Here is a 19,912-nt window from a genome sequence, read left to right as displayed (position 1 = left end):
CTGGAAAGCTTGTTGCACGGGTTTATCAGATCTCTTGAGGTGGGTGGGACCCAAAGTGATAGTATTGCAACCCTTTGACGCTCAGTATCGGACTCGGACGTCCCACTTTACGTACCCATATATCAAGGTAACGACCTCGAGTGCATAGTCGTGGCTCGTCTTCATTGCTCAGATGGCTACCTCGCCTCAGGGGTCGGGCAATACTGCCATAAACGAGGCCTTCCAAGGTTATCTCGCTTGTGTGCCAGGTCCGTGAGGATGCCCTCCACCATGTGCTGCAACCTTGTGTTCATGTGGTCTCTCAAACTTGCGGTTTTGTAAGCACATGGAATGATTTACTAATACTTGAGCACGGTGACTGGAGCGAGTCAATCGCCGAATCTGTTCGGTTTCGTGATTCAATGAAGTGAAGTCTACTTGGCTCTTATAGATTGCCGGGTCACGATATTGGTTGCTCAGACCACAGCTTATCTCATTGGATACAAAATAGGCAATCATACGCATACAGTCCTCTCATTACGGTAGTGCGGCCGGCCGAGAGGTCCTCCTGCGTTGGAGCCCCGACTTGTGGTGCCACTGGCGATGCAACGGGTTGCCTTCGCGTCTTTCGGACAACTTTGGTAAGCCGAAGTGACCGTTGTAGCGTGCCAGATTCCTGGGGCCAACAATCAAGTTGAATGAGTCCCGAAAAGGTTGGTTGTCAGAACCTAAGTCAAGGGTGGAGTAGGGAGGTATCCGCGGAAGCCAGGCATATGCGACGCACAAGCTTCTGCGTGCTGTGCAAGGTTTTCCATTACGTCGCACCTTCAACTCCTACCCGATCACACGGCACGGGCTCCTTGCGGTGTGTGTTTCCTTGCAGGCCGACGCGTAAGCCCGCGAACCGTTGGTCTACATCCGCACGCAGACGAGGATTAACACTGTACGTACTGTGGTATTTTGGCCCGTGACCTGCCACCGTTGGGTCACTCCAGAGATCCACGATGAAGTAGGTCGTGGGAATGAAGGGGACCATATTGGCCAATGCAACCCTAACACGCGCATAGTTTTTCTACGCGGCTTGGCAATGCGTCGAAGGGCTCAGCAGCTCCTGTTGGACTTTCTCAATTGGCCCAGACGTAAAACTTCCCCTATTCCAAGCTTTCTGTGTCTTCCTCCTCGGGCCCGATCCAAGGCAGATCCAACTGTGCCGGCATCCCGCTGGCTCGTCACGGTAGCCTACAGTGCCACAGGAAGGGGCCTCACAGCCACAGCTGGTCACCTAATAAGGCACCAAGAGGTGACTGTGCCTCACATTAAAAACCTTCGTCATAAAATACGCGTGTTTCAAAAAATAACACGTCCGAGGTTGACTGGTCCCTGGATATGGCTCTTCCTGGCCCATGTTCCTTGCGCATAACGACCGTTGAATATGCCGACATATCCACTAAGGGACGAAAACCCCGATCTTCCTGCACAAATGTCCGTCCGGACTTCGGCTGTCCTGGTTGGCCGGTGCGGAAGTAACCGCAGAAACTAAACCTACATTGATAGCTTCAACTCAAAGCATTAGCAACCCAAGATCGGGGCTTGGTGACATTATTATTAGTTAGCCTAGTGATGCATGTAGTTGAGGGTGGGGGCCATCTGCCTGCTGCTGCAAGCGTGCCTCGACTATTATTTCCAGGGTTGCGGGCAGACATTGATTGTTGGAGCTCTACTGGTTCTTACATGGGTCAGTATTTGGATCGACGTATGAACCTGCATAGCAGTTGGCATATATTTGTATCACTTCAAGGTACAGGCAATGAGACGAATAATCCAAAGTGGCGGAGGGAGCCTTGCGTTTTCACTGTCCCTCGCATAACTTAGGTCGTGCATATGCATTCTTCTGCAAGCTTCTCACCTCTAGGGCAACTTGTACGGTAATAGTACACTTCCGATGACAGCCGCCTGACGTCTGGTCTGATGATTTGTGCTATGAAGGTTGCCTCACCGTACTGCGGCTGAGGAGCCTAAGTCGGGCGGGCGCCCTCGCGCCCAAGATCGGACGACCGCGACCGATCAAGCGAGGTCGGCGAGGAGGTCGATGCAACTATACAAGACGATGTCTCCAAGGCTCCCTGGGGCCGATCAATCCGGGTCAAGGTTCTGAGAAGTTCGGTATACCAAACCGAGATGTCACATGTGGCAGAGCCGCAACCCCCGGCTGGGACCACGATAGATACTATCGAAAGTCTATTCCTGACACAGAGCTCAGACTCGTGCTACACCGGCCCAGTGTGCCCACAGACTTCATCTTATGCCAAAGTCCGGTCGTCTGTACGCGGTCATGCAGTGTCGCATTCTACGGTATGACTCTTACTCGTGAATAAGGGGCTCTCGCCCGCGGCGGGCACAGGATCAGGGCTTGGAGCGACGCTCTAAGTTTGCGAGCCGCATATGCAGGGTTGATCCACCCGCGTCAACACCGACCTGCCTCACATCGCCGCACATCGCCGTCCTCTGGACCTGTGCCTCCTGACCTCAGCCCCCGTCCGATCCGTGTTTCTGGTTCAAACGGCCTTGGCCGCCGGGGCGAACACGAGGAAACACTTTGACCACCTCTTCTCCTCGACCTGATTATGGAGCACACCGAGGTGCATATCAGGGTCTTCATGCATGGGCATGCGCCCTCTTCACATTTAGTATCTCGGATATAGAACGCCTCGCGTCTCCGATCGCCAGCCGAACGTGGAGTGGGCAGGGCGCAAAGATGGTGTATACGCGCTTGGCATCGGGCGCCGGCGAGGATGTGGTGATGCTCATTCCGAGAAAAGGGGTATGGCATGGTTGTCACGAGCGTCGTTCTCACGAAAGGGTAGGGTGGGCTTCCTCAGCTGCCAGGCTCACAGTCCCAGAGTATCCAGCGCCGGCACTTACGAGCTACCTCGTGGCGGTGAGGTCGAGTCCAGGAGTATCAAGACTAATGTTATAAAAGATACCACTCCCACCGAAGGGACTTGTGTGAAGCTGTTGATATTCGTCCGATCCTTCACTTCTCCTGGAGACTCCAGACAACACACTCTCTATACTCAACTTTCGTTTTTCCTTCACCAACATGAAGCTGTCATTCGTATCACTCCTGGCTGTTGCCTCGCGCACAGCAGCCATGAGTCTGCTTTCGCTTCATGACTTGCCATCCAACTTGATGCCCAGGCAGTCCAATTGCCAAAACTCTCCTACATCACGCGGCTGTTGGGGAAACTTCAGCATCGACACCAACTACTACGATGTTTTCCCTGATACCGGTGTCACTCGTGATGTGTATCTTTCCGTCCAAGAAGGGCCTTGCGCCCCGGATGGAGTCAACACGACGTGTCAGACCGTCAATGGCACTATGCCTGGTCCCCTCATCATGGTAAGATGTCAAGATCACCAACCCAATGAATGGGACTTCGCTAACCATATTGCAGGCTGACTGGGGAGACCGTCTAAACATTCACGTCACCAACAATCTGGCGGTTAATGGAACCGCTATCCACTGGCACGGCATCCGTCAGCTCAACTCTGTAGCCGCGGATGGTGTCCCCGGGGTCACCCAATGCCCAATCGCTCCTGGGTCTTCGCTCACATATAGCTTCCACTTGACGCAATACGGCACCACTTGGTACCACAGCCACCTGAGTCTACAGTATGGCATGGGCGTCTTCGGGCCTATGATCATCAACGGACCAGCAACGGCAGACTACGACGAGGACCTCGGGGTGATTCATCTCCAGGACTGGGCCCACAATACCGCCTTCTCGCTCTGGAACACCGCAAAGCAGGGAGCCCCGCCGACCATGGAAAATGGCCTCATCAACGGGACCAACACGTACAACTGCACTTCCACCGACACCTGCACGGGCATCGTTGGCAAGAAGTTCGAGACGAGGTTCCAGGCGGGCAAGAAGTATCGCATCCGGCTCGTCAACGTCGCCATCGACGGCCACTTCCAGTTCAGCATCGACGGCCACTCGCTCACCGTGATCGCCAACGACCTCGTGCCCATCAAGCCGTACACGGCCGACTCGGTGCTCCTGACCATGGGCCAGCGGTACGACGTGATCGTCGAGGCGAACGCGGCCCCCGGCGACTACTGGCTGCGCGGCGCGTGGGTCGACGCGTGCATGACCAACGGCAACTCGAACGGCATAACGGGCATCGTGCGGTACGATAATAGTAGTACCGCGACCCCGACCAGCAACTCCACGGTGACAACCGCCTCGAGCTGCAACGACGAGCCGTACAAGAGCCTCGTCCCCCACGTGGCCATGGACGTCGGCACCGTCACCACGACGGCTTCGGAGACTTTGAACTTCAAGTTCGACTCCTACTTCAAGTGGACCCTCAACGGCAGCAGCCTGCTGCTGGACTGGGCGAACCCGACCATCACCCGGGTCGTGAACGGGAGCCTCACCTTCCCCACCGAGTACAACGTCGTCTCCGTCAACGGGACCTCGTCTGACTGGACAATGCGTAAGCACGAGTCCTTCTCCTATTAAATTACAGCCACCCCCCCCCCCACCCCGCCCTTCTTATTGCGTTCTTGAGAAGCTCCCACGTCACATAACTTCAGATTCTCCACTGCAGGCTGGCTGACACAGTTTTAGTTGTCATCCAGGATGCTACTGGCTTCGGCGCGTTCCATCCTATCCACCTCCACGGGCACGACTTCTGGGTCGTCGCCCAGGATGCCGGGACGTTCGACCCGGCCCAAACCAACATCACCCTCACCAACCCGCCTCGTCGGGACGTGGCGACCCTGCCCGGAAACGGCGTAAGTAGTTTTCCATTTTTTTTTCACCCTCATCCTTCTGAGTTCTTGGGTGCCCGGTCGAATTTCGAGCTTCTTTGGCCCATGGCATTGCCACAGGCCGGCTCGGGTTTTCTCCATCTCCATCGAGCGCATTCGCTGACGAATGGAATGACAGTACCTCGCCATAGCCTTCAAGCTGGACAACCCCGGCACCTGGCTTACACACTGCCACATTGCGTGGCACGCATCCGGGGGGTTTGCGTTGGAATTCGTGGAGCGGCAGAGCGAGATCGTCGCGGCCATGCCGGCTACGGACGAGACCGCTGTGCAGAACACCTGCTCGTCTTGGAGCTCGTTCAATCAGATCGCCAAGCAGGATGATTCGGGAATCTAAGGATCTCTCAGGGTGGGTGAGTTTGTTCGATACGAGTCGCTCGTGTGCCGTGCGTGTATAACGTTCTTTAGTTTGCTGTTCTTTTGTTTCGTCAGCTTGCCAGCAGCGTCGCACTTCAACTTCATTGTATCTTATGCCTTTATCACGGATCGACGACATGTCAAACGTGCGAATCCAAATCTTCACTGTCTGCAGCAGCGTATCTCTTTCATGTATAAATTAGTGTTAGTTGGTCCTTCCTAGGTCTAGCCAAATCCTGCAATGACATTGTTCTTCCTATCGGCTGAATTGTACTCCCCGCCCCAACATTATTATCTCAGCATTGGTTGGAACTGTGTCCAGTCGGGCCTGACTCGGCGTAATCGGTCGTCACAAATGCCTGGTCTTCGTTAGTAAAGTCGACACATTTAACGCGTCAAGAAATCTTAAAAGGTTGAAGACTCACGCGATCGACCTCGGGTAGGCCCTCAAGGCAGTACTGTAGTGTTTCGGCGATATCGTGGGATCTCATGAGAGGTGTGCGGTGATCCAAGAGAATGTCCACCTCAACCCAGACGCCATCACCGGCATGGTAAGCCTGCACATTCTTGAAGCCTTCAACGATTGGTGCGAACCGCCACGCGAGGAATATGAGCTTCCGGAACAGCCTGTCGTCGACCGCGGAGCCACTCAGCCGCGTGACGTTTTCGAAGGCGGTACCGGCCCAGTCCCAGATGATGAAGAGAGACAGGATGGCGGCGCCAGTGGGGTCGAGCCACCAGACGTCGACCTGCTTTCCTATCAGGGGGAACAAGAGCGACAGGACGTTGAAATAGACGTCTGTCTTGCAGTCTTGTGCCAAGGCCTGGACCTGCGTTGTTTTCACCTTGATGCACCCAAACCAGATTATGCCCTTGATCACGATGGTTGCTATCATGGCTGCCATTGCGAGCACTCCGAGGTTAACGGTTGTGTGGTCACCTGAAGGCATGAGCTTCTCGACCGACTCCTGCAGGATCTGTGCAAAGGACAGGATCATGAAGATAGAGAAGACCAAGATTCCGAGCGGCTCGAGCCTTCTGCGGCCGACAGGGAACCGTCGCTGGAGAGCAGTGAGACGCCACTGCACCAGCCGGTTGGTGGTCCAGACGATGATGGTACAAAGTAAATCCAGGGCCGAGTCAACGGTCGAGGCGATGAGGGACAGCGATGAGGAGAAGAAGCAGGCCGTTACTTTGGCGGCCAGCAGCAGGATGTTGGCGACCACGTTAACCTGGAATAGTTATTAGTGGAGCACGGTCGGGGGTCAAGAATGGGAGCACTCACGTTGATGGCCCTTCGGGCGTTTCTCTCGGCCTTCCTGCGGTGGTCGATTTCCTGCTGCGGGAGGAATGCCTCGACGTCTTCGTTCTGCAGCTGCAGATTGCCGGCGTGTTCCCGGTGCCCGTCATGGTCTCTGTCGGGGTCGAAAGACTCGAGGATATCGTCTGCGATGCTGCGGACGACCGAGTCGATTTCGAGCCAGTCGTCCAGGGTCTCGTTCTGGTCTTCGTAGAAATGCCTGATCTTCTTGTCCTTGATGGCCTTGAGCTGGTCATCTGTCTTGCGGAACTTCTCGAGCTCGTCGCCCTTGACCGAGTCTATGAGCTTGTGCTTGAGCTGGTTCCTCCTCTCATCCTCCAGTGCGTGGTTTGCCCCGTCCTGGAAACGGAAGATGGCTGGTTTGGGCTTGTACGGATTTCCACCGTGTCGGAAGGTGCCGGTGCTGGGTTTGGTGCTGACCCCAGAGCTTGTGCTGGGCTTGCCGCTTCCGAAGGCATTCAGACCATGTCTTCCGACCATTTCGGCACCGACTGGGTTTGGGTTGGGTCTAGCAGGGTGCGACGGGGAAGATCGTGTGCGCAGGATGATACGTCTTGGCGATGGGTGCAAGCCAAGCCCTGTGGTCCAAGTAGCGTAGCTCGAGCGTGGCAGGACTGGAGTCTGGCTGATATACTGTAACTGTCACCTGGAATTAACAAGTGGCCCCTCCCTGGGCGAGTGCAGATCAAGGAAAACAAGGTGAATGCACGCGAGCAAGCTGATGACTGATGATGCGACTGATGAGGTCATTGCCTGCCGTTCTGGAAACCAGCCAGGGCCCGGCCCAACCACTGCAGCTCTGACCGTCCGCGCACCCTGTACACCCACCCTGTTCTTGGTGGATTGCTAAGAAAACTACGTATCTTTTTTTTTGTCCCCCACTCCAACTCCACGCCATCCTCTCAACATCGACCTTTTACACTCTTCTCATCCTCTACACACTCTAAAAAGACTGCTTGGGATTGTCAAACCCATTCTCTAGGCCGCCCTTCGACCCCAACGGAATCATTGCGATCCTCAAGTTCAATGTCGTTGGGGTCCCCTGGTTTTCTTGCCTTGTAGTAGGGTACACCTTGCACGTTATTGGCAAGGCGAATATCGTCGACATCTTTCCCGCGCGTCAGTTTCCACGGTCATGGAGGAAGACGCGGTCACATACATACCCTTGTTCTTGACATAATCCCAGGATTTGTGCTTGTTCTCATCGTTTTCGTCGAAATGGAAACGAATAGTGGAGCCGCGTGAGAACCGGTTCATGACCATGATGCTGCCTCGCTTGGTCGGGTCTTTGTAGGCATTGTTTGGCAGGGCCTCGGTGGTAGACAGCACCTGCACTTCAGTGGGGCTGTCTTCAACGATCGGTGGTACGCCCTTCCATCGGTAGAAGAGGTCAAGCGCAGGAATCGAGAGCCCGTGGAAAACAATAGAGAAGAGCACGAGCCAGTACACGACTGGTATCATAGCCCGAGTCAACTTGTCCTCTTCTTCGGTAAGAGCCTCGCCAGGTTTTGGGAACAGATGTCGGGTGTGCTCAACATAGAACACGGCCCCAATGCCTGTTCGTAACATCTCGTGTCAGCAAGCGACGTCACTGAGTGGGTTCGGGGGCACATGGAGTCTTCGATTACCGATAGGGCCGAAGTATCCCATGAACAAGGCGTCTTTCCAGTCCTTGACGACCCTGGGCATAAACTTGTACACCATGAAGATGGCAGGAATCCGTCGGAACAGCAGGACCAAGAAGCCGAGCGCGAAGAGTCGACCAAGCGTGATGCCGGTGACATCTGGTTGGTTGAAGGCTTCCCACGGCATGATCGTGCCGATATACATGAAGCCACCGAAGTTCAAGATCACATCCACGCAGCTGCTGACCTCGTCATGTCGCTTCTCGGTTTCCTCGAGGAATTGCCCATTCCAGTTCAGGGCGTTCCCGGCGACGAAACACGCGAGCAAATCGTCAGTTCCGAGCATTCCGCACACCCCGATGGTGAAAAGCTGTTCTACGGTCAGTATCACCCACCTCCAGATAGCCAGTCCTCCTGGGAAGTTCTACTTACTCCAAGTGCCGTTGGCCATAAGAGAAGACTCTCATTGTCGATCCACTTTCTGTGATGGATTATTTAGCGCTCGCTACTTTTCCTTTCCTTTTGATCCGGCATGCTCGCCTCACTTACTTCCTTAGAGAGAACTTGATGGCGTACATGCTGCCGTAGCCTAGGATAACACCTATTGCCACGCTCATCAGGACGATGTATAGCCAACCCTCCACAAACCATTCCTGCATAGCCCGTCCCAAGCCGCCGCCGAGTCTGCCGACTGAGGGATCATGAGCTGCTCCTGCGGCCGCTTCGGTAGCTCTTTCAACGAAATGGGAGACGGCGGCTCCAGCTTCCGAAACAGTGATGCCCTCTTTGAAGACGACATTTGCGAGGTCTGCATGGCGGATGAGATACACCGCGAGTCTAGGTTATGCGAAGGCCTATGTCAGTGCAGGATCGTGTCTATCAATCTGATATACGCACAACAGGAACGGGAATCCAAAACCATCGTTGGCTCCTGCTTCGGATGAGATAATCTCACGCAAGTCTCGCCGCACGTATTTGTCGGAGAAAGGCCCCTTGGCGACGGCTTGAGAAAGAATGGGATCCGTGCATGTGACACACGAACCGATCACAAGAGCAGCGAGCTACAATCATGGAGACACATCAGATGTCAGGAGGGGGCCCTTAGGCAGCGAAGACGTATGTTGCACTCACCAGAGACAAGTTCGGAATGGTGACGAGGATACACACGGTGGTGAAAAGCCACATCAGAGTCATTACTGGCAGAAGGCATATCGCCATCTCAACCCAGCGACGCATTTGATATTTGGCTGGCAGCTGAAAGCCTGCAATCACGAGCTGCACGCCTATTACGACACGGGTTATGCCCTAGCATCATCGGACGCGTCAGCCATCGATCAGTATTGGCCTCCTTGCCTACTGACAGGACGTGATGCCAAGGCATACCAGAGTGATACTTTCTTGTTGACCCTCAACAGCGGAGCCCCATCTTTCCGAATCTAGGAATTTCGCAGATATGGGTCCCAATATGACCCCGATAAGGACGGCGGGTACTTCGAAGAATGGGTTAGTGGAGGACTCCTCTCAATTATTGCTGGTGATAATCCCAGGAGAACTTACACGCTTCGCCCAAGTACCAGACCTGCTTGATCTTCACAGACACAACACCATAGATGACAATAAAAGCGCCTTGGGCAATACTTAGTACTAATAGGCTAGCTGAACATGGTATACGGGACCTACCTAACACGGCGATGACCGTGTTGAGCTCGCTAACATCCAGGGAAGGCATTCCGAAAGAATACAACGAAATCTAAGAAGGTAGGAAGAAATGTAAGGAGGCCCAGTTCAAAAGGAAGACTGCAACTTCAGAAAACACGACGCCTCTTGACAGTGTGACCAAGGGACAAGGGGAAAGAAATGTAAATCGGCCAGCCGAAATTAACACATTCCAAAAAGCCGGACAGCGAAGATGAAAGAGTCTATGTTGGGAAAGCACAGAATAAGCTATGAGATAACATCTGCGAGGGAGCCAGAAAGCAGAAATGGTCAGGAGAGAAGGGAAACGTGCTGAGGGTGGAGGAGCATCGGACTAGCCCTGTTTGCACATGTTGTTACGGCGTAATCTAATAAGAAGTCGAGCGCCGGTACACACCAGCGCTTCTCTGATCAGGATCCACACCCTCCATCTCCACCAGACCGATGGTTCGCGGACGACCCGGAGTGGCGGGGCGTGGCGGCGAGTGAAACAACCTGAACATGCTTCCTTGGCCCTCTGCCTTGGTCTTCCAAAGATAGAATTAACGAACCTCGCGCACAGGAGCCCTCGGTCAATTAAAGCTTGAATGGGTACCGAGGGCCCTTACTTGCGGCGTGTCACATAACTCTTGGCCACCTTGTCAGCACTTGCCACTGACGCCGTGTTGGAAGCAGATGGTTCGGTTAGGGTGGGTACCGGCGCGGCGCCTCCTGTCTGTGAGGATCGTCATTCCAAGAGATGCCAATTCTCTGGATGCCGGGGTCGAAAACTGTACATGCATGGTGGTGAGAGGGTGTGGGGAAAGAACAGCATGTTGGCCAGGTTTTTATGGAGCCGACCCAGTGAGGCACAGCAGTACCTTCTCGGCCAAAGCAGCAGAGGAGTTGCAAAATGGATCACATTAGCTTGGTAGGAATGCAGTTTACTCATTGCGGTACCAAATATGATCAGCCTTCCTGAGTGTTGTCATCTACTACAGTCCTGTCCTGTACATGTGTGGTTCAAGTGATTTATTTGTACACTACTGTAGTAACTGCAGGGGGCTTGCATTCATCCAACACTACATAGCCAGGTGGATTTGCCAAGGCCGAGAAATGACCCATCAAGTAAACAAAACTGTATGAATCTCTGCCAATGCTGAGAGCCAACCACATTGTGACGGCCCAAGCATTGGCGCCTCGCTAGTCTGTAAGGCCAAGGCTACAGATCGGGCAATGCAGAGGAGCTCCTCATATATGTGAAATGAGGAGTGGGTTGTGGTATACTTAGAATTGTGATGTATTTTTTTATATATCAAATAGTTTTGTACTCAAATGTTTTATGCTGTCTTTCAGGCTTCGTTATAACTTATTCTCCTGGATCAACTTAAATTGAGGCAAGGATGTTTAATGCAATTTAGACGTATTAAACAAGATGTCTTATAAAGAAAGAAAACTTATTTTGATTTCAATCCGGCTGTGAATCGAGTCTTGTTTCACGGGGGTCCGAGCCATGTGTTGCCGAGAGACACCTGAGCACAGTGTTGCAACGCCCAAGCACGAACTGCCGAACCACCGCCGAGGCGCGAAGGTGTCGCCACGGAGCGGTGAGGTGGAGGACAGAATGCTGTGGGATTATTTAGAGCACGAGCAGCTCGCCCCTTGTGCCTTCGGGCGCCGCTGAGACGCAATCAGTGGTTTTGCCAGGAGCTGAATGCGTTCTTGTCGTGTTTCCCGGGGTTTCTCCATAATTCATTGTGACAGACGGCGAGGCGGCCTTGATACATACAGACATATATGCTTTACGACCTCGAGCTGTTTTCACTCAGTTCCGTCTGCCGGCAGTCATGGTTGGCAAGCATTCGGCCGAAAAGCCCGGCCCGCTTGGCGATGTCACCGTGCAGGTGACGAGTCAACCAGCTCATTGCATATCCGCGGGAGATGTCTTGGAACAGCTTCGGTCCGATGCACAAAGCGGACTTTCCGAAAGTGAAGTCTCTAAACGGCAAGAGAACTATGGCGCCAATGCACTCGAAGGAAGCGGTGGGGCGGGTCCCATCCGCATTCTGATGAACCAGGTTCTCAATGCACTCACAATGGTTTGTTGTTGGCAGTCCCATGAGCCCAGTCAATCGTCTGTAAGTTCCGGGCTAATGATACATAGGTCTTGATCATGGCTATGGTTGCGAGCTTCGCCATCAAGTCATGGATCGAAGGCGGCGTAATCGCCTTTGTCGTCCTCCTCAACGTCGTGGTTGGGTTCCTACAAGAGTATTCGGCCGAGAAGACTCTGGAGAGTATCCGAACTCTGGGCTCACCCACCGCCCAAGTCATCCGCATGGGCTCGAGCAGAGTCATTCCAACCTCACAGCTCGTCCCTGGTGACATCGTTGAGCTCGTGACTGGCAACACAGTCCCTGCCGATCTACGGTATGTCTGCTCGCCCTGATTTGGATACAATTTTGTCAAGCCCTGCAATGCTTTGACGAAGTGATATCATGCCGTTTGTTCACTAAATGGGAATGATAGTCTGATCGAATCTGTCAATCTGGAAACGGATGAGGCGCTGTTGACCGGCGAGTCTCTGCCAGTTGCCAAGAACGCCGACTCTACCTTCGACGTAGAGACTGGTGCAGGCGACCGCTTAAACTTGACCTTCAGCTCGACCACAGTAACCAAAGGCCGAGCCAAAGCCGTGGTCTTCGCTATTGTGGGCCTGAATCTTCCCTTCCGCCTCGCCTCACCCACGCTTACTGACCGCACATCACTAGGGAATGGAAACAGAGATTGGCAAGATAGCCAGCGCACTCCGTCACAAGGACTCCGTCGTACAGCCGGTGAAGCGTCGAGCAGACGGCTCGGCCGGGCCGCTTCAATACCTGCAAGCATGGTCTCTTACGGCATGGACGGTGTTTGGCAATTTCCTTGGTACCAATGTTGGCACGCCACTACAACGGAAGTTGTCCAGGCTGGCCATTCTCCTGTTCGGGATCGCTTGCCTATGCGCATTTATTGTAGAGGCAGCAAACAACTTTAGCCCTGCAAACGAGGTGGTTATTTATGGTGTGGCGACCGGCCTGAGTATGATACCGGCGAGTTTGATCGTCGTCTTGACAATTACAATGGCCGTCGGTACAAAGTATATGAGCAAGAGAAATGTGATTGTCCGCAAGCTGGATAGTTTGGAAGCCCTGGGGGCTGTTACCAACATCTGCTCGGACAAGACTGGTATGGGGGGCATCTCATTTCCATCTCTTTATTCTTCACTATGCTACATGTACACACATCTCACCTTCGCGCGATCAATGCTAATCCTGTGTGCTCTAGGAACTCTCACACAAGGTCGCATGATTGCAAAAGCAGCGTGGATTGCCGGCAAGGGGACCTTTACTCTTGACAACCCAAAGGATCCGTATGACCCTTCCATGGGTACTATCGTCCACCACGATGGTGAGCCTGAGTCGAACCAAGCTGTCTCGAAAAATGCTCAGAGGGTTCTCGATGCGGCTCGGTTGTATTCTGGTCAGGTGACAGCGGAGCACATCAACATAGAGACCTTCATGAACGTGGCATCCATGGCAAACACAGCACTGGTTGAGCGATCGAAAGACGGTAACTGGGCGGCCAAGGGCGACCCCACAGAAATCGCTATGCAGGTCTTCGCCTCGCGCTTCAACTGGAACAGGACGAGGCTCGTGGATGAGGCCAAGGAGTGGAGCTTAGTAGCCGAGTTCCCCTTTGACTCGGACGTCAAGCGCATGTCCGTCATCTACGGCAGGAAGACCAAATCTGGAGGACAAGACTCTTGGGTCTTTTCGAAGGGTGCCGTCGAGCGCTTGCTTCCCCTCTGCACCAGTTTCCAAGGCCCCGACGGCGAGCCCGTCACGCAAGAGGGTTCAGAATGGACCGATAAAATCATGAGGAACGTCGACTACCTCGCCAATCAAGGTCTCCGCGTCTTGTGTCTTGCCAGCACGAATTGGAATGGCGGGCAGGCCGGTGGTGGTGGTGGTGGTGGTGGTGGTGACCTGGCGAGTCTCAAACGCGACGAAGTTGAGAGGAACCTGACTTTCCGTGGTCTCATAGGCATCTACGACCCCCCGCGTCCGGAGTCGGCGGGGGCGGTGGCCGCCTGCAGGAGGGCGCACATCACGGTGCACATGCTCACGGGCGACCACCCCGGGACGGCTGCAGCCATCGCGAAGCAGGTCGGCATCATCCCGGCACGCCCCGAGACGTCCATGGTCATGACGGCCTCGCAGTTCGACAAGCTTTCGGACGACCAGGTGGATGCCCTGGCGACGCTCCCTCGCGTCATTGCACGCTGTACGCCCCAGACCAAAGTCAGGATGATCGACGCCCTGCACCGCAGGCAGAGGTTTGCTGCCATGACCGGTGACGGAGTCAATGATTCGCCGTCGCTTGTGCGGGCGGACATTGGTATTGCCATGGTATGAAACCCCCTGTGCTCTCCAGGACCGTTGAACCGTCCTTGATATGCCTTCTCATAATAGCACGTCAGTGTCACCACTAACAAACGAGTACAGGGCCAGGCGGGGAGTGACGTTGCCAAGGACGCCTCGGACATTATCCTCACAGATGATAACTTTGCCTCAATCCTGAACGCCGTTGAGGAGGGACGGAGGCTCTTTGACAACATCAAGAGATTTGTGCTCCATGTTCTTGCTGAAAACATTGCACAGGCTACAACTCTACTTGTTGGTTTAGCCTTCAAAGATGCCAGTGGTAACTCAGTGTTCCCTCTGGCACCCGTGCAGATTCTTTGGGTCATTATGGTACGAGGCCGTCTTACTTGTGGAAATATATGAGAGCCCCAGCTAATTCGGGTCATTGGCGTAGGCAACCTCAGGCATGCCTGATATGGGACTTGGTATGGAGGTGGCTGTTCCAGACATCATGAGCCGTCCGCCGCATGATCTCAAGACCGGTGTCTTTACGACTGAGCTCATAGTCGACATGGTTGTGTACGGCATCTGGATGTCGATCCTCTGCCTCGCATCCTTCGTCCTAGTCGTCTTCGGTTTCGGAGATGGCAACCTCGGTAGGTGACGCTGTCATATCTTGGACGAGGACATGGGCAGAGTTTGATGGCTGACTGGAAGCAGGCGTCAACTGCAACAACGAGTATTCTGATTCGTGCACTCTTGTTTTCCGTGCCCGAGCCACAACGTTTGTCTGCCTGACTTGGTTTGCATTGTTCCTGGCGTGGGAGATGGTAAACTTCAGGCGATCCTTCTTCCGCCAAGTGCCCAAAACCATGCACCCAAGCGGCAACTATCGGTGGTACCACGTCTTGTACCAGTGGTGGAGCGATAGCCGGCAGAACCCTTTCCTGTTTTGGGCCATCATAGCTGGCTTCGTCACTATTTTCCCCACACTCTATATCCCCGTTATAAATCACGTCGTTTTCAAGCACGAGGGCATCACCTGGGAATGGGCTATAGTCGTGGTCGAGAGCATCCTGTTCTTTGCCGGGTGTGAAGGCTGGAAATGGCTGAAAAGGGCTTACTTCAGGCGCCAGGACAGGAAGAAAGGTGGCGTGAGCGACATGGATGAGATGGTCAGCGACTCTGATAGCATCATCAATCATCCCGTTGATGACAGCGAGAGAGACAAGAATGTAGCCCTCCCGTAGTGGACGTCAGCTACTGTTGATAAATACAATCCATGAGATGGGGCGAGTCCGATTTGACTCGATGAACAGCAAGCTTGCAGGGCGCACACAGACGCAGCCATATGTGCTGAGAGCTGTGGCCGAGGGAGCTGGTGATGTCAACGTTGCCCTGGAAGCTGCATCTGCATCGGGCAGTCCAGACGGCTCACACACCCCTGCCAAGCCTGATTACGGTACGGTTAACCAGCAGCAGTTGACAGTGGTCTTGACTTTTTGAGCTCTTGCTTTGAAGCTTGGTAGTCTAGTCTGTCCGTGCTGCACTACTGCAACCATGCAGCACACAAGCCCGTCTACCTGCACGAGTCGAGGACCCAGGGCTGGCTCCCGAAAGCTTATTTCTTGCGGGCTTCTGAGGCCGCCGCAGTCCGTCCCGCCCCTTGTGCTGATCATGAGATGAGATGAATTCAATTCCACTCGATTGAGCAGCCTTTCCCTCGAAGTTTGCTTGTCGGCGATAAACTTTGAAGCGTGCACACAGACACTCTCACATGTTTTGTGAGCTGTAACAGAGGAAGCGGGTGACGTCAACGTGGCCCCCGTAAGCCGCATCGGCAAACGGCATCGCCCAATCCACTTCCCTTGGCCAATGTTGGGTTGCGGTGAGCATCGCTGCACATCGCCAGGTTCAGTATTGGCCCATGTTGTGCACCGATCGGGTAAATGGTGAGACTGCGTCATGCGTATTGGGCTGTCAGGCCTCGTGTGCAACCGCACGGCAGAGGAACGGCAGAATCACCGTCCTCAGCCCAATTCAGCCGAGCCGAAACCATTGATCAATATTCAATCCCCTTTCGGTATTGATCCCACCATCTCCTCGTCTCGACGTCCCCGCATCTCGTCATATTCTGAAGATGCAGAGCAGAGATCTGCGTTGCTCTTCATGACTTTGATCAAAGCTCACATCCAACATCGTCTCATCCAGGACTGCTATTCTCGTCCGGCCAAGATGCCTGCTTGCGGCTGGCCAGCCCCTGAGTTCAGGGTCGGGGGCCACTGAGGGCTCGTCCGAGCAGGGGTCTGCAGGGTTGTGTTACTGCGTACACCTCAGTGCTCTGCGCCCCTTATCCACTTTTTCGATGGCGACTTTGGCTGCAGCTGCGCGATAAGGAGGAATGAATCAACACCACCACCACCCAGCACCAAGCTAACCACCCAAGAAGCCCAGGCCAAGCAGATCGTCGTTGAAAGATTTGTCTGCTCCAGCTTGCACGTTCGCTCCATCAAACATCGCTCCCTGCCACCTCACGAACAGCCGTCGGCAGGCCTCTCTTTACTTGCACCCGTGTTTGTATCTGTGCTTGCACCTGCATTCGCTTTTTGCTCCGTGCGCGTTGGCCTCCGATCGCCATCTGTCCCGCCACCAACAATGCAGACATAGCAGCGGTCAAGCCTCCAAGATGCGGCTGACCAGGAGATTGTTGGCCGTTGTTGCCTTCTTGGCCCTTATTGTCGTCTTGATCCGATATCGCCGGAACGTCGAGCACACAATCGAGGAGGCCATCCAGGAAGTATCGGCCGAGTGGAAGGCCGCAGAGGAAGAGGCAAACGCGAAGAACCGCGAGCTGCCCCAAGTTATCTTGCCCTTCGAGAAGTCCGACGAGGAGAAGAAGGCCGCCATCGCACAGGCCGTCGAAGAGAAGGCACATGGCGTCGACAAACCCTCCCCGGACTCGAAACCAGATACGAATCAAGGCGACAAGAAGCCAGCGGCAGCATCACCGCCCGTTGAAGAGAGCAAGGGCGAAAACGATATACAGAAGCAGGCCGTCGGAGATACAAAAGAAATCGAGGCATTCTGGGAGAAATGGAGCAGGGCTATATATGAATCACGTCCGAAGGTGCCAAAGATAGCCCTGGGCGGCCATGCGCAAGCACACAAGCCCAAGCAGGGGCAAGAGACACGGGAACCATACAGAGATCATCTTCGCAACCCCGAAGAGGACATCGACGTTTTGCGTCTGCTGCACAGGAAATTCGTCAGCGGGCTGGAGAAGGAGTTTGGGAATCACACAGCCGACGGCGAGCAACAACAAGGGAGTCAGTGGAAGGGCCTAGGCATTTTCAAGGGGAAAGGAGTCGTCATGGTCGGCGGAGGAGAGTACTTTGGCCCGGCCATCATCAGCATCCAGATGCTGCGTCGCACCGGCAGCAACCTCCCAGTCGAGGTCTTCGTGCCTGACAAGAGCGAGTACGAGGAGATAGTCTGCAAGAACTACCTCAAGAAATTAGGTGCCAAGTGCGTGGTGCTCTCGGACATACTCGACAAGAGCAAGATCAAGGTCAGCCAGAAGGACGACGCAGACTTGAAGATCACGCACTACCAGCTTAAGTCTCTGGCTTTGCTGCTCTCCTCCTACTCCGACGTGCTACTTCTCGACAGCGACAGCATCCCAGTCCTCGACCCTCTTCTCAACATTTTCGAAACCGAGCCGTACAAATCAAAGGGCCTGATCATATGGCCCGACTTCTGGCGCTCGACCGAGAGCCCCAAGTACTGGAATATAGCTGGCAAAGAATTCCCCTCGTACCTGCCGGCTACGGCGAGCGAGGCGGGCCAGCTTGCTGTCAACAAGGCGACTCACCTAGCGCCTCTTTTGCTGGCCACATATTATAACATATTTGGCCCAGATTACTACTACCCCCTTCTGTCTCAGGGCGCGCTCGGCCAAGGCGACAAGGAGACATTTCTCGCAGCTGCAGTTGCCCTCAACGCCACATATTACAGGACAAAGACAGCAGCCGCGTCCCTCGGCCGGCACGACGGTGCCACGCAGAAGGGGACGGCAATGGTGCAACATCTGCCCTCCGACGATCTCAAACACGAGACCACGGGCCACGAATCCATCCGGCCGATGTTCCTGCATTCCAATACGCCTAAAATGAATGCAGGTCACCTGGTCGACGAGGGTGACTTGGTGTCAGTTGACGGAGAAACGAGGCTACGACTACTTGGCTCGAAAGAGGAGCTGGTGAAGAGATTCGGTTTTGATGTAGAACAGAGCATCTGGGATATCATGGTCCAGTCGGGTTGCGAGCTTCAGGATATCATGGAGGAGTGGAAGGGCAGGGAGAGGCTGTGTGAGAGGCTCACGGAACATTATAAGAAGGTCTTCGGGCCGTAATGCGGGACTTCCTTTTTTTGGCGGCGCAAAGACGCAAAGACGCGAGCATACCTTTTCTGTGGGACAATGCCCAGGTGTTCATGTACGACGGACGGAGTTGCGATACTTAACAACTGGCGTTACAGGCTGCTCCAGGATAGTCGGTGAACGCGAGTCTTGATACTTGACTCGATCATCTTGCCGGGTTGTACAGTATTTAGCATGAAGCACATACGAAATGACAAAAACGAGATTCCGACCTGCAACCCCCAAGAACGGCGCGGTCGCTGCCTGCTTGCACATCATCACCAGGATCGCGCCAGGGGCGCCGAAGCTACTCTCGAGCTACTGTAGACTAAAATCCAGGGACCTCAGCCACGATTATTCTTTACCGCCCTCCCCCTTCCCCAGCTGCGGTGTGGTGGTCAGAACCCCAAAAAAAAGTATGGAGGAAGAACATTCTTTCAGCTGGCAACACGCGCCATTTTACAAACAGGTCCCACCCGCCCCCTCGTGTCACGTTACGCCGGGACCAATCAACTGCGGCGCAGCGCATCCTCCCGAACCCGAAAAAACACAGGCGATTCACGCGGTTCTAGAACCCAGGCAGCCAGCCAGGCCCCCAGAGATGTGCCAGAAAAGCACGTTCCTCCTATTTCCCCCGTGCCCCCCACCCGCCTGTGGCCCACACCCGCCTGTGGCCCAGTTCGTCCCCTCCCTGCCCCCAACAAGCGCAAAAAGAGAGAACACGCACACACAGAGAGGGCCGCCCGACACTCCGGGGCCCAAAAAGCTTGGCACGGCCTTGGAGGAACCGATCGACGGCCGGGATCCTGGGGGTCTAGCTGTGATTTAGTCCCAGGAGTCAAATTAGGGTCGCCGGGCTCCATTGCTCAAAATAACTCTATTATTGCGCCATGCTCCTCTGAGATTGACGAGTCACGAGAGGTGAGAGAAACAGCCGAAGGGAAAACGACAAAGAGAGAGAAAAAAAAAAACTGAAGGATCAAAAAATAAGAGACGCTTGTTCAGTATTCGCTCCGGCGCTTCTACCTCTGTCGAGCGAGGGTATCCGTAACATCTAATGGGGAAAGAAATGAGAGCATGAGAATACACATGACCACGCCGAGGATACCAGGTCCGTCCTCTTGTTGATTTTCCCCCGCCCTCCTTGTGCCAGAACGCCGTCTCCCCTTACAGAAAATGAGTCCACCAATCCCAGGGGGTATGATAGAGTAGAAGAAACCACAACCAGACCAGTAACGCCTCGCTTGTTTCAAGGTCAACCCAGACGAATGCAACGTGCGCCGAAACACACAAACC

General features: G+C 54.3%; 5 protein-coding genes across 5 annotated transcripts; 3 read left to right on the top strand and 2 right to left on the bottom strand.

Moving 5' to 3' along the window:
* Window positions 1–3,079: 3,079 nt before the first annotated feature.
* Window positions 3,080–5,153, top strand: INS49_003622 (uncharacterized protein; the record flags this gene model as incomplete). Its single annotated transcript, XM_043164415.1, has 5 exons — window positions 3,080–3,180; window positions 3,232–3,379; window positions 3,435–4,479; window positions 4,614–4,780; window positions 4,935–5,153. 5 exons carry the CDS (start codon window positions 3,080–3,082, stop codon window positions 5,151–5,153), a joined length of 1,680 nt encoding a protein of 559 aa, XP_043019180.1.
* Window positions 5,154–5,469: 316 nt separating this feature from the next.
* Window positions 5,470–6,974, bottom strand: INS49_003621 (uncharacterized protein; the record flags this gene model as incomplete). The annotated part of the gene is made up of 3 exons (XM_043164414.1): window positions 5,470–5,532; window positions 5,599–6,405; window positions 6,459–6,974. 3 exons carry the CDS (start codon window positions 6,972–6,974, stop codon window positions 5,470–5,472), a joined length of 1,386 nt encoding a protein of 461 aa, XP_043019179.1.
* Window positions 6,975–7,459: 485 nt separating this feature from the next.
* Window positions 7,460–8,933, bottom strand: INS49_003620 (uncharacterized protein; the record flags this gene model as incomplete). Its single annotated transcript, XM_043164413.1, has 6 exons — window positions 7,460–7,602; window positions 7,658–8,050; window positions 8,123–8,489; window positions 8,552–8,600; window positions 8,669–8,708; window positions 8,768–8,933. 6 exons carry the CDS (start codon window positions 8,931–8,933, stop codon window positions 7,460–7,462), a joined length of 1,158 nt encoding a protein of 385 aa, XP_043019178.1.
* A 2,707-nt stretch (window positions 8,934–11,640) lies between these two features.
* On the top strand, window positions 11,641–15,705 carry INS49_003619 (uncharacterized protein; the record flags this gene model as incomplete). The annotated part of the gene is made up of 9 exons (XM_043164412.1): window positions 11,641–11,892; window positions 11,958–12,223; window positions 12,323–12,503; window positions 12,565–13,021; window positions 13,121–14,244; window positions 14,341–14,589; window positions 14,654–14,855; window positions 14,920–15,445; window positions 15,519–15,705. The coding sequence occupies 9 exons, from the start codon at window positions 11,641–11,643 to the stop codon at window positions 15,703–15,705; spliced, it is 3,444 nt and encodes a 1,147-aa protein (XP_043019177.1).
* Window positions 15,706–16,885: 1,180 nt separating this feature from the next.
* Window positions 16,886–18,610, top strand: INS49_003618 (uncharacterized protein; the record flags this gene model as incomplete). Its single annotated transcript, XM_043164411.1, has 1 exon — window positions 16,886–18,610. The coding sequence occupies one exon, from the start codon at window positions 16,886–16,888 to the stop codon at window positions 18,608–18,610; it is 1,725 nt and encodes a 574-aa protein (XP_043019176.1).
* Between the last annotated feature and the right edge of the window lie 1,302 nt (window positions 18,611–19,912).

The sequence above is a fragment of the Diaporthe citri genome (genome assembly GCF_014595645.1).
Source record: "Diaporthe citri strain NFHF-8-4 chromosome Unknown scaffold_10, whole genome shotgun sequence".
NCBI lineage: Eukaryota > Fungi > Ascomycota > Sordariomycetes > Diaporthales > Diaporthaceae > Diaporthe > Diaporthe citri.
Note: the sequence above shows the minus strand (reverse complement) of the source record. Positions and strands in the feature narration are given on the sequence as shown.